This window comes from Salmo trutta, unplaced genomic scaffold (genome assembly GCF_901001165.1).
Source record: "Salmo trutta unplaced genomic scaffold, fSalTru1.1, whole genome shotgun sequence".
In the NCBI taxonomy this organism is placed as follows: domain Eukaryota; kingdom Metazoa; phylum Chordata; class Actinopteri; order Salmoniformes; family Salmonidae; genus Salmo; species Salmo trutta.
This window is the reverse complement of record NW_021822908.1, coordinates 74982-89560: the sequence shown is the minus strand read 5'-3', so window position 1 is coordinate 89560 and position 14579 is coordinate 74982. Positions and strand designations below refer to the sequence as shown.

Genomic DNA, 14579 nt, shown 5'->3' with positions numbered 1-14579 from the left:
CTGGGAGGAGATCCCTCAGGAGACCATACGCCACCTCATCAGGAGCATGCCCAGGCATTGAAGGGAGGTCATACAGGCACGTGGAGGCCACACACACTACTGAGCCTCATTTTGACTTGTTTTAAAGGACATTACAACCAAAGTTGGGATCAGCCTGTAGTGTGGTTTTCCACTTTAATTTTGGAGTGTGACTCCAAATCCAGACCTCCATGGGTTGATAAATTGGATTTCCATTGATTATTTTTGTGTGATTTTGTTGTCAGCACATTCAACTCTGTAAAGAAAAAAGTATTTATAAGATTATTTCATTCATTCTGATCTAGGATGTGTTGTTTAAGTTGTTCCCTTTATTTTTTTGAGCAGTATATATTGAGCCACTATAATCACTTCCTTTTTCACTAGGGTATAAAAATGAGGTAACATGCATGCAATATCCCTTGTCAGCCAACACCATGAGGAAATTAAAAGAACTGGCAGTTCAAAAAGGGACAGATGGTCGTAGACCATAAATCTGGTAATGGCTGCAAGATCCACAAAACGATTGAATATACCACTGAGCACTGTCCAGGGCAATTATTAAAAAATCAAAAGATATGGAAGCAGTTGAAAAACCTCACGGGTAGAGGACGGCAAATGCATTTTGCCCCCAGGATAGAGAGGAGGATGGTGAGAGAAGCAAACAAAATCCCCAAGAATCACTGTGAAAGAATTGCAGGCCTTGGTGGCGTCTTGGGGTCACCAGGTTCCAAAAAGCACCATCAGACGCCACCCGTCCACAACCACAGGCTCTTTGGAAGGGTTGCCAGAAGAAGCCCTTAATGACCCCAAGAGTTTGCAAAACGTCATTTAACTTATGATTGGAAGAAGGTGCTCTGGTCAGATGAGACCAAAATTGAACATTATGGTCAGATACAGCATCGGCATGTTTGGCGTCGAAACAGAGATGCATACAATGGAAAGGCACCTCATACTCACGGAGAAATATGGTGGTGGGTCAGTGGTTACTGGTTAAGTTTGGATGGCATAATGATTCCACCCAAATACCAGGTAATTTTGGGCTGACAATCTGGTTGCCTCTGCCAGAAGGCTGGGACTTGACCGTATGTGGACTTCCAACAAGACAATGACCCAAAACATACCTCAAGATCCACACAGAAATGGTTCTGTGAAAACAAAATCAATGGTTCTACGACCATGGCCATCTCAGGTGCCGGACCTCAATCCAATCGAAAACCTGTGGTTGAGTGGAAGAGGGCAGTTGATAAGCGTAAACCCAAGAATGTGAAGGATCTTGAAAGGATCTGCATAGAGGAATGGTCCAAAATCCCTCCAAATGTTGTTCCTTAACCTTGTCAAACATCACAGGAAAAGACCATGCTGTTATCCCTGCCAGAGGTGGTGGCACTAAGTACTAAATGAGAAGTGCCAATAATTCTGAAACCTTGATTTTGGTGAAATGTATTTTGTATTAAATAATTATATGATTTTAGTGGGTTCCATTGAAAGTACAGTATTTCTCACATGTTGGTATTTGGAGTTTTTGAGTTTCTCTATAATTATATTTTTTCAGTATTGTTGTGCATTGCCAGTCAGGGGTGCCAGTAATTTTGGAGCCCACTGTATACATCACACACACACCACACACACACACACACACACACACACCACACACACACACACACACACACACACAGCACACACAGTACCAGTCGGTCAAAAGTTTGGACACACCTATTCATTCAAGGGGTTTTCTTAATTTGTTTTACTATTTTCTACATTGTAGAATAATAGTGAAGACATCAAAACTATGAAATCACATAATGTAGTAACCAAAAAAAGTGTTAAACAAATATTTTAGATTCTTCAAGGTAGCCACCTTGATGACAGCTTTGCACACTCTTGGGCATTCTCTCAACCAGCTTCACCTGGAATGCTTTTTCCCACAGTCTTGAAGGAGTTCCCACATATGCTGTGCACTTGTTGGCTGCTTTTCCTTCACTCTGCCTTCAACTCACTCCGCTAACCCTGATGTCCTTGCCGTGTCTGAATCCTGGCTTAGGGAAGGCCACCACAAATTCTGAAATTTCCATACCTAACTACAAACATTTTCCGTCAAGATAGAACTGCCAAAGGGGGAGGAGTTGCAATCTACTACAGAGAGAGCCTGCAAAGTTCTGTCATACTTTCCAGGTCCTGTGCCCCAAACAGTTAGTTAGGACTTCTAATTTTAAAAATGAATCTCTCCAGAAATAAGTCTCTCACTGTTGCCGCCTGTTATAGACCCCCGTCAGCTCCCAGCTGTGCCCTGGACACTATATGTGAATTTATTGCCCCTCATCTATCCTCAGAGTTTGTTCTGTTAGATTACCTAAACTGGGATATGCTTAACACCCCGGCAGTCCTACAATCTAAGCTAGATGCCCTCAATCTCACACAAATCATAAAGGAACCCACCAGGTACAACCCTTAATCCGTAAACATGGGCACCCTCATAGATATTATCCTGCCAAACTTGCCCTCCAAATACACCTCTGCTGTTTTCATCAGGATCTCAGTGATCACTGCCTCATTGCTTGCATCCGCTATGGGTCCGCGGTCAAACGACCACCCCTCATCACTGTCAAACGCTCCCTAAAACACTTCTGCGAGCAGGCCTTTCTAATCGACCTGGCCCTTCTAATCGACCTGGCCCGGGTATCCTGGAAGGATATTGACCTCATCCCGTCAGTCGAGGATGCCTGGTCGTTCTTTAAAAGTGATTTCCTCACCATTTTAAATAAGCATGCCCCTTTCAAAAAATGTAGAACTAAGAACAGATATAGCCCTTGGTTCACTCCAGACCTGACTGCCCTTGACCAGCACAAAAACTTCCTGTGGCGGACTGCAATAGCATCGAATAGTCCCCGCGATATCCAACTGTTCAGGGAAGTCAGGAACCAATACACGCAGTCAGTCAGGAAAGCAAAGTCTAGCTTTTTCAAACAGAAATTTGCATCCTGTAGCTCTAACTCCCAAAAGTTTTGGGACACTGTAAAGTCCATGGAGAATAAGACCACCTCCTCCCAGCTGCCCACTGCACTGAGGCTAGGTAACACTGTCACCACCGATAAGTCCATGATAATCGAAAATTTCAATAAGCATTTCTCTATGGCTGGCCATGCTTTCCTCCTGGCTACCCCAACCCCGGCCAACAGCTCTGCCCGAGCCTCCCCAGCTTCTTCACCCAAAATCTAGATAACAGATGTTCTGAAAGAGCGCAAAACCTGGACCCGTACATATCAGCTGGGCTAGACAATCTAGACCCCTCTTTCTAAAACTATCCGCCGCCATTGTTGCAAGTGCAACCCCTATTACCAGTCTGTTAACCCTCTCTTTCTGTATCGTCCGAGATCCTAAAGATTGGAATGCTGCTGCGGTCTCCCCCTCTTCAAAGGGGGTGACACTCTAGACCCAAACTGTTATAGACCTATATCTATCCTGCCCTGCCTTTCTAAAGTCTTCGAAGCCAAGTTAATAAACAGATCACTGACCATTTAGAATCCCACCGTACCTTCTCCGCTGTGGAATCCGGTTTCCGAGCTGGTCACGGGTGCACATCAGCCACGCTCAAGGTACTAAACGATATCATAACCGCCATTGATAAAAGACAGTACTGTGCAGCCGTCTTCATCGACCTGGCCTCGCCTGGTTCACCAACTACTTTGCAGACAGAGTTCAGTGTGTCAAATCGGAGGGCCTGTTGCCCGGACCTGTGGCAGTCTCTATGGGGGTACCACAGGGTTCAATTCTCGGGCTCACTCTTTTCTCTGTATATATCAATGATGTCGCTCTTGCTGCTGGTGATTCCCTGATCCACCTCTACGCAGACGACACCATTCTGTATACATCTGGCCCTTTTTTGGACACTGTGTTAACTAACCTCAAACGAGCTTCAATGCCATACAACACTCCTTCCATGGCCTACAACTGCTCTTAAATGCTAGTAAATCCAAATGCATGGTTTTCAACCGTTCGCTGCCGGCACCCGCCCTCCCGACTAGCATCACTACCCTGGACGCTTCTGACCTAGAATATGTGGACCAACTACAAATACCTAGGTGTCTGGCTAGACTGTAAACTCCTTCCAGACTCATATTAAACATCTCCAATCCAAAATCAAATCTAGAATCGGCTTTCTATTTCGCAAAACAAAGCCTCCTTCACTCACGCCGCAAACTTACCCTAGTAAAACTGACTATCCTACCGATCCTGGACTTCGGCGATGTCATCTACAAAATAGGTCCAATACTCTACTCAGCAAACTGGATGCAGTCTATCACAGTGACATTCGTTTTGTTACCAAAGCCACTATACCACCCACCACTGCGACCTGTATGCTCTAGTCGGCTGGGCCCTCACTACATATTCGTCGCCAGACCCACTAGCTCCAGGTCATCTATAATCTATGCTAGGTAAAGCTCCGCCTTATCGTCAGCTCACTGGTCACGATAACAACATCCACCCGTAGCACGAGCTCCAGCAGGTATATCTCACTGTTAACCCCAAAGCCAACACCTGCTTTAGCCACCTTTCCTTCCAGTTCTCTGCTGCCAGTAACTGGAACGAATTGCAAAAATCACTGAAGCTGGAGACTTATATTTCCCTAACCAACTTTAAACATCAGCTATCTGAGCAGGTAACCGATCGCTGCAGCTGTATGTAGTCCATCTGTAAATAGCCCACCCAATCTACCTACCTCATCCCCATATTGTTTTTTATTTTTTTTGGTTTTGCTCTTTTGCACACCAGTATTTCTACTTGCACATCATCATCTGCTCATTTATCCACTCCAGTGTTAAATTGCTAAAATGTAATTACCTCGCTACTATGGCCTATTTATTGCCTACCTCACTAACGCCATTTGCACACACTGTATCTTCTTTTTTTCTATTGTGTATTGACTGTACGCTTGTTTCTTCCATGGTGTGACTCTGTGTTGTTGTTGTGTCGCACTGCTTTGCTTTATCTTGGCCAGGTCGCAGTTGTAAATGAGAACTTGTTCTCAACTAGCCTACCTGGTTAAATAATAGATATAAAAGATGAATAAATAAAAAATCGTAAATCATCTCAATTGGGTTGAGGTCGGGTGATTGTGGAGGCCAGGTCATCTGATGCAGCACTCCATCACTGTGTGGATTTATTGAGTGACATGATCATTCCAATTTTGAGAGATACACATAACTATGAGGCGTGGCTCCAAATGAGGCTTAAAAGTGTTTGTTTTTATTTATTTATTTTATTTCACCTTTATTTAACCAGGTAGGCAAGTTGAGAACAAGTTCTCATTTACAATTGAGTTACACATGGAGTAAACAACATACAGTCATAATACAGTAGAAAAAAAACTAAGACTAATACAATGTGAGCAATGATGTGAGATAAGGGAGGTAAGAGCAAAAAAAATGCCATGGTGGCAAAATAAAGAAGTATAGCAAGAAAAACAATGGAATGGTAGATTTGTAGTTTGAAGAAGTTCAAAGTTCAAATATAAATAATATGGTGCAAAGGAGCAAATAAATAAATACAGTAGGGGAAGAGGTAGTAGTTTGGGCTAAATTATAGATGGGCTATGTACAGGTGCAGTGATCTGTGAGCTGCTCTGACAGCTGTGCTTAAAGCTAGTGAGGGAGATAAGTGTTTCCAATTCAGAGATTTTTGTAGTTCGTCCAGTCGTTGGCAGCAGAGAACTGGAAGGAGAGACGACCAAAGGAGGAGTTGGCTTTAGGGGTGACCAGAGAGATATACCTGCTGGAGCGCGTGCTACAGGTGGGTGCTGCTATGGTGACCAGTGAGCGGAGATAAGGGGGGACTTTACCTAGCAGGGTCTTGTAGATGACCTGGAGCCAATGTGTTGGCAACGATTATGAAGTGAAGGCCAGCCAACGAGAGCATACAGATCGCAGTGGTGGGTTGTATATGGGGCTTTGGTGACAAAACGGATGGCACTGTGATAGACTGCATCCAGCTTGTGAGTAGGGTATTGGAGGCTATTTTGTAAATGACATCGCCGAAGTCGAGGATTGGTAGGATGGTCAGTTTTACGAGGGTATGTTTGGCAGCATGAGTGAAGGATGCTTTGTTGCGAAATAGGAAGCCAATTCTAGATTTCACTTTGGATTGGAGATGATTGATGTGAGTCTGGAAGGAGAGTTTACAGTCTAACCAGACACCTAGGTATTGTAGTTGTCCACAAATTCTAAGTTAGAACCGTCCAGAGAAGTTATGCTGGATGGGCGGGCAGGTGCAGGCAGCGATCGGTTGAAGAGCATGCATTTAGTTTTACTTGTGTTTAGGAGCAGTTGGAGGCCACGGAAGGAGAGTTGAAATTGCATTGAAGCTCGTCTGGAGGGTTGTTAACACAGTGTCCAAAGAAGGGCCAGAAGTATACAGAATGGTGTCGTCTGCGTAGAGGTGGATCAGAGATTCACCAGCAGCAAGAGCGACATCATTTATGTATACAGAGAAAAGAGTTGGCCCAAGAATTGAACCCTGTGGTACCCCCATAGAGACTGCCAGAGGTCCAGACAGTAGGCCCTCCGATTTGACACACTGAACTCTGTCAGAGAAGTAGTTGGTGAACCAGGCGACGCAATCGTTTGAGAAACCAAGGCTACTAAGTCTGCCGATGAGGATGTGGTGATTAACAGAGTCAAAAGCTTTGGCCAGGTCAATGAATACGGCAGCACAGTATTGTTTCTTATCGATGGCGGTTACGATGTCGTTTAGGACCTTGAGCGTGGCTGAGGTGCACCCATGACCAGCTCTGAAACCAGATTGCATAGCGGAGAGGGTGCGGTAGTATTCGAAATAGTCGGTAATCTGTTTGTTGACTTGGCTTTCGAAGACCTTAGAAAGGCAGGGTAGGATGGATATAGGTCTGTAGCAATTTGGGTCAAGAGTGTCACCTCCTTTGAAGAGGGGGATGACAGCAGCTGCTTTCCAATCTATGGGAATCTCAGACGACACGAAAGAGAGGTTGAACAGGCTAGTAATAGGGGTTGCAACAATTTCGGCAGATAATTTTAGAAAGAAAGGGTCCAGATTGTCAAGCCCAGCTGATTTGTTATGGTGCACCACGGAAATAATTCCCCAGAACCCGAGGTAGTAGGAGCATATCACCGTTCATGCTAATCGCTAACCAGGGTAACTCTGCTAGCTGTCCTGTAACACGTTATACACTGTACACTAATGTCTTCAAATAGAAAAAGTAAACACGCCATCAAAGGCAGTTGATGATGGATGCTGTGGTAATGCAGAACACTATCCCAGTAAAAATGACAAGCAGTCTTTTCCGTACCAATGGCAGTGGTGCAGAACAATGGGCACAAGCACTGTTTCTATGGGCACAAGCACTGTTCATGACAAACTGTTCACACCTCTCTTGTTGGTGGAGAGAAGATTTTGCATGTTTTAAATCTTATTTCCTGCAATTCTACACATTTTGTCATGGGTTGCAGAGAAAATGTAGCCATTTTAAAGCTCATTTTCTTGCCATGTCTGTGTGTTCATGTGATATTTGAGTAACTCAAACACTACAACAAAATCTATGCGCTAAAAAACCTAGCTAAAAAACATTAACTGACACAGGCTAGTTGATCTGGACATTTCAGACAAGTTATAAATAGCTCTCTACGGTATGCAATGACTGACATGAGAGGAAAACTTGCTGCACTACCCAAATTCTACTATTACAACTTTCAAGAGTATGTTGAAAGCCGGACTGAGTTCCTAAACATTTTTATAATAATACTATTTTTCAGGGGGGTGGGGAAACACAAAAACAATACTGGCCCCCAGATGTAGTAGACTTACAGTGAGGGAAAAGTATTTGATCCCCTGCTGATTTTGTACGTTTGCCCACTGACAAAGAAATGATCAGTCTATAATTTTAATGGTAGGTTTATTTGAACAGTGAGAGACAGAATAACAACAAAAAAATCCAGAAAAACGCATGTCAAAAATGTTATAAATTGATTTGCATTTTAATGAGGAAATAAGTATTTGACCCCCCTCTCAATCAGAAAGATTTCTGGCTCCCAGGTGTCTTTTATATAGGTAACGAGCTGAGATTAGGAGCACACTCTTAAAGGGAGTGCTCCTAATCTCAGTTTGTTACCTGTATAAAAGACACCTGTCCACAGTGCATGTTTCGTCTGCTACTGCCATAGGCTTCCAGTCAAGTCCCGTTCTGAAGCGCACGGAAACCAGACATCTCAACAGAGAGAACCGGCTGATGGGCGAGATTATCAAAGAAATGACCACCAAGTTCTCTAATCTAATTCTTACTGAATTGATCACTGATCAGCTGTATTGATGTTTAAATACTTCTAAAGAAATGGCCTAAATGAATCAGAATAAACTGACCAACACAATCAACACTGATCTAATCAGTTGTTTGTTTTCCATCTCAGGGCATCACGTATGACCACGTGGAGATGAATCTCTATCTGAATGGGAAAAATATGCACTGTCCAGCTTCAGGGATCAGAGGCACCGTGTTCCCGGTGGTTTATGGTGAGTGTGTGTGTGTGTGTGTGTGTGTGTGTACACTGCTGCATACACAGGGACAGACTTTCCCTCTCAGGAGGGAAAACCACCAATACCAAACATAAAACTATTTTATTTTATGAATGTTTCTTTTAACTTTTATTTACATAATATATATTAACCCGTGCTCTACCTTTTAATTCCCAGTGGAAAAAAACAGGCTCAAATGCCTAGTAAATCTGCCACAAAATTGTCTTTATGGTTGTGGTATTTTTCTGCCACAAGAGGGCAGTTCGTACATAGCTGAAACTGACATCCTTCTTTTTGGTTGGTAGCATACAATGTAAAAGCAATTGAACACTACTAGTTTTTGTTGTTGCAGTCTGTGAGTTATGCCTGCGAAAGTACCCAACACTGACTGAACCAATGTTGATTTGATCTCTCCTCTGTTCTAGTGGATGACAGCGCCATCTTAGACTGCCAGTTCAGTGACTTCTACCATACAGCACCGCAAGGCTTCGAGAAAATTCTGTTTGAGCAGCAGATCTTCTGAGCAGCACCTCCGTATACCTCCAGACCTTTATATACACACACACACACACACACACACACACACACACACACACACACACACAACCCTCAGCTAAAAGTGCTCCTTGTTGCTCTGCAGAAATCTGTGACCTCTTCGTTCCGTCTGGTTTGAGTGTGTTTGTGTGTGTGTTGTGTTGCGTCCTGGTTACTCTCTGCTTTAATGCTGTTCTGGGTCAATGTGGGTAGTTTAGCTCTTGTTTGATGCCAACACTGGAGCAGTAAGAAAACGGATCCCCAGACAGCAATGAATGGCATAGAGTAGACAAAGTGTGGTGTGCATTTGCAACTGAAAGACAGTCAAGTCAGTCGATATTTATTTTATTCAGTTATAATCATCCGGCATTGCGTCAATCTTTTATGGTTGCTGCTTCTTTCAGAAAAGAGAGTTTGAACAATGTTTAGTGTTTTCTTATTATATTTATTTGTTAAAAGATGACACTAATGTTCAATGTTTTGTTTCCCTGATAATTTACTTCTAATTCTAGATTTAATTATACGTATTTTGATTTGTTATTTTGATTATGATCTGTCTTTAAAAGTAATTTGTCACGGCTCTGATTGGCATTCCAATGTCATCAATCTGGCGAAGCTCTGCTCATTGGCTGTATTCGGGGATGTGACATTTTTCCGGACCCTACTGTATTTCACCGGTCAAATAAATGCATATCCTCCTTTGAAGCGGGAAAACGGTCTTAAATGTTAAACGCTTTATTTTTGTTCCACTAATGAGATTGTATGTTGAACATTAAACCAAATACAATAAAGAAACTTGTCTCTGAAGCATTTCCTCTTTTTGGACTACTTTATTTAATATACCGCAAATGTCTAGCAACCAAAGGTTGCGCATTCGAATCTCATCATGGAGAGATTTAGCTACTATATAACTACTTAGCCTGTAGCTAACCCTTCCCCTAACCTAAACCCTTTAACCTAACTCATAACCCTTACCCCTAGCCTAGCTAACGTAGCCACAAATTGGAATTTGTAATATACACTACCTTTCAAAGTTGGGGTCACTTAGAAATGTCCTTGTTTTTGAAAGAAAAGCAAACATTTTTGCCCATTTGAAATAACATCAAATTGATCAGAAATACAGTGAGACATTGTTAATGTTGTAAATGACTATGTAGCTGGAAACGGCAGATTATTTTTTAGTTTTTATGGAATATCTACACAGGTGTACAGAGGCCCATTATCAGCATCCATCACTCCTGTGTTCCAATGGCACTTTGAGTTAGCTAATCAAAGTTTATCATTTTAAAAGGCTAATTGATCATTAGAAAACCCTGTTGCAATTATGTTAGCACAGCTAACAGCTAAACTGTTGTTCTGATTAAAGAAGCAATAAAACTGGCCTTCTTTAGACTAGTTGAGTATCTAGAGCATCAGCATTTGTGGGTGCGATTACAGGCTCAAAATGGCCAGAAACAAATAACTTTCTTCTGAAACTTGACAGTCTATTCTCATTCTGAGAAATGAAGGCTATTTCATGCGAGAAAATGCCAAGAAACTGAAGATCTCATACAACGCTGTGTACTACTTCCTTCACAGAACAGCGCAAACTGGCTCTAATCAGAAAAGAAAGAGGACTGGGAGGCCCTGGTGCACAACTGAGCAGACAACAAGTACATTAGTATCTAGTTTGAGAAAACAGACGCCTCACTAGTCCTCAACTGGCAGCTTCATTAAATAGTACCCGCAAAAAATCAGTCTCAACGTCAACAGTGAAGAGGCGACTCCGGATGCTGGCCTTCTAGGTAGAGTTCATCTGTCCAGTGTCTGTGTTTATTTTGCCCATCTTAATCTTTTCTTTTATTGGCCAGTCTGAGATATGGCTTTTTTCTTGGCAACTCTGCCTAGAAGGATAGCATCCCGGAGTCGAAACTCCATTTTTTCACAAATCCTGACATTTAATCAGAATAAACATTCCCTGTCTTAGGTCAGTTAGGATCACCACTTATTTTAAGAATGTGAAATGTCAGAATAATAGTAGAGAGAATGATTTATTTCAGCTTTTATTTCTTTCATCACCATTCCCAGTGGGTCAGAAGTTTACATACACTCCAATTAGTATTTGGTAGCGTTCCTTTAAATTGTTTAACTTGGGTAAAACGTTTCAGGTAGCCTTCCACAAGCTTCCCACAATAAGTTTGGTGAATTTTGGCCATTCCTTGTGACAGAGCTGGTCTGAGTCAGGTTTTTAGGCCTCCTTGATCACACACGCTTTTTCAGTTCTGCCCACAAATTTTCTATAGGATGAGGTCAGGGCTTTGTGATGGCCACTCCAATACCTTGACTTTGTTGTCCCTAAGCCATTTTCCACAACTTTGGAAGTATGCTTGGGGTGATTGTCCATTTGGAAGACCCATTTGTGACCAAGCTTTAACTTCCTGACTGATGTCTTGAGATGTTGCTTCAATATATCCACCTAATTTTCCTCTCTCATGATGCCATGTATTTTTTGAAGTGCACCAGTTCCTCCTGCAGCAAAGCACCCCCACAACATGATGCTGCCACCCCAGTGCTTCACGGTTGGGATGGTGTTCTTCGGCTGCAAGCATCCCCCTTTTTCCTCCAAACATAACGATGGTCATTATGGCCAAACAGTTCTATTGTTGTTTCATCAGACCAGAGGACATTTCTCCAAAAAGTACAATCTTTGTCCCCATGTGCAGTTGCAAACCGTAGTCTCGCTTTTTTATGGTGGTTTTGGAGCAGTGGCTTCTTCCTTGCTGAGCGGCCTTTCAGGTTATGTCGATATAGGATTCGTTTTACTGTGGATATAGATACTTTTGTACCTGTTTCCTCCAGCATCTTCACAACCTCCTTTGCTGTTGTTCTGGGATTGATTTGCACTTTTTGCACCAAAGTACGTTCATCTCTAGGAGACTGAACGCATTTCCTTCTTGAGCGGTATGACGGCTGCGTGGTCCATGGTGTTTATACCTGCGTACTATTGTTTGTACAGATGAACATGGTACCTTCAGGCGTTTGGAAATTGCTCCCAAGGATGAACCAGACTTGTGGAGGTCTACATTTTTTTTTCTGAGATCTTGGCTGATTTCTTTTGATTTTCCTATGATGTCAAGCAAAGAGGCAGTGAGTTTCAAGGTTGACCTTGAAATACATCCACAGGTACACCTCCAATTGACTCAAATGATGTCAATTAGCCTATCAGAAGCTTCTAAAGCCATGACATCATTTTCTGGAATTTTCCACGCTGTTTAAAGGCACAGTCAACTTAGTGTATGTTAACTTCTGACTCACTGGAATTGTGATACAGTGAATTATAAGTGAAATAATCTGTAAACAATTGTTGGGAAAACTACTTGTGTCATGCACAAAGTAGATGTCCTAACTGGCTTGCCAAAACTATAGTTTGTTTACAGGAAATTTGTGGAGTGGTTGAAAAACAAGTTTTAATGACTCCAACCTAAGTGTATGTAAACTTCTGACTTTAACTGTGCTTGTCCTCTTGCTCAGTTGTGCACGGGGGCCTCCCACTCCTTTTTCTATTCTGGTTAGAGACAGTTTGTGTTGTTCTGTGATGGGAGTAGTACACAGCGCTGTATGAGATCTTCAGTTTCTTGGTAATTTTTTACATGGAATAGTCTTCAGTTTTCAGAACAAGAATGGACTGACGAGTTTCAGAAGAAAGGTCTTTGTTTCTGGACATTTTGAACCTGTAATCGAACCCACAAATGCTGATGCTCCAGATACTCAACTAGTCTAAAGAAGGCCAGTTTGATTGCTTCTTTAATCAGAACAACAGTTTTCAGCTGTGCTAACATAATTGCAAAAGGGTTTTCTAATGATCAATTAGCCTTTTAAAATGATGTACTTGGATTAGCTAACACGACGTGCCATTGGACACAGGAGTGATGGTTGCTGATAATGGGCCTCTGTACACCTATGTAGATATTCCATTAAAAATCAGCTGTTTCCAGCTACAATAGTCATTTACAACATTAACAATGTGATGTTTATTTTAATGGACAAATAATGTGCTTTTCTTTCAAAAACAAGAACATTTCGAAGTGACCCAAACATTTGAACGGTTGTGTATATGTTTAGGAAATGTGTAACTATTGTACGAATTGCAATTCGTAACATATATAAAATGGATGATGTACATCCAAAAATGAATACATACCATACGAATCGTAACACGTCATATTCATTGAAGTGTCCCGGATTTATTTTTCACTATGTTATGTCTACCCCAGAGACCAGGTTGCAGCTACATATCATAGACTCTTGACAAATATCTTGTATTGTTTCCCCTTTTTGACATTTTGATGTGAACAGTAAGCACACAAACATTTCACAGGCATCTCTCTTAGTGCACTAGCTGTGTCATAAACAATATCACTATGTAGTTAATGGGTCAAAATCCTGATGGGAAAAATGTAATTGGTTAGGCCATGGTACATGAGTGGCTGTAAGGTGTACAGTGAGGGAAAAAAGTATTTGATCCCCTGCTGATTTTGTACGTTTGCCCACTGACAAAGAAATTATCAGTCTATAATTTTAATGGTAGGTTTATTTGAACAGTGAGAGACAGAATAACAAAACCAAAAAACAGAAAAACACGTCAATTTGCATTTTAATGAGGAAATAAGTATTTGACCCCTCTGCAAAACATGACTTGGTGGTAAAACCCTTGTTGGCAATCACAGAGGTCAGACGTTTCTTGTAGTTGGCCACCAGGTTTGCACACATCTCAGGAGGGATTTTGTCCCACTCCTCTTTGCAGATCTTCTCCAAGTCATTAAGGTTTCGAGGCTGACGTTTGGCAACTCGAACCTTCAGCACCCTCCACAGATTTTCTATGGGATTAAGGTCTGGAGACTGGCTAGGCCACTCCAGGACCTTAATGTGCTTCTTCTTGAGCCACTCCTTTGTTGCCTTGGCCATGTGTTTTGGGTCATTGTCATGCTGGAATACCCATCCACGACCCATTTTCAATGCCCTGGCTGAGGGAAGGAGGTTCTCACCCAAGATTTGACAGTACATGGCCCCGTCCATCGTCCCTTTGATGCGGTGAAGTTGTCCTGTCCCCTTAGCAGAAAAACACCCCCAAAGCATAATGTTTCCACCTCCATGTTTGACGGTGGGGATGGTGTTCTTGGGGTCATAGGCAGCATTCCTTCTCCTCCAAACACAGTGAGTTGAGTTGATGCCAAAGAGCTCCATTTTGGTCTCATCTGACCACAACACTTTCACCCAGTTGTCCTCTGAATCATTCAATGTGATATTTTTTATTTGTAATTAATTTGTAAACATTTCTAAAAACCTGTCTTTGCTTTGTCATGTTGATATTGTGTGTAGATTGGTGAGGGGTAAAAAACTATTTAATCAATTTTAGAATAAGACGGTAATATAATAACATGTGGAAGAAGTAAAGGGGTCTGAATATTTCTCTTTCTCTAAGTGTAGGGTTAGTTCGTGGTGCATATTTG

General features: G+C 42.1%; 1 protein-coding gene across 1 annotated transcript; it reads left to right on the top strand.

The window, feature by feature from the left end:
* Nucleotides 1–8166: 8166 nt before the first annotated feature.
* LOC115186323 (SPRY domain-containing protein 7-like) lies at nucleotides 8167–9493 on the top strand (the record flags this gene model as incomplete). Its single annotated transcript, XM_029746005.1, has 3 exons — nucleotides 8167–8304; nucleotides 8451–8553; nucleotides 8982–9493. Coding segments are annotated over 3 exons (339 nt in total), but the record flags the coding sequence as incomplete, so codon positions are not given.
* Nucleotides 9494–14579: the final 5086 nt, after the last annotated feature.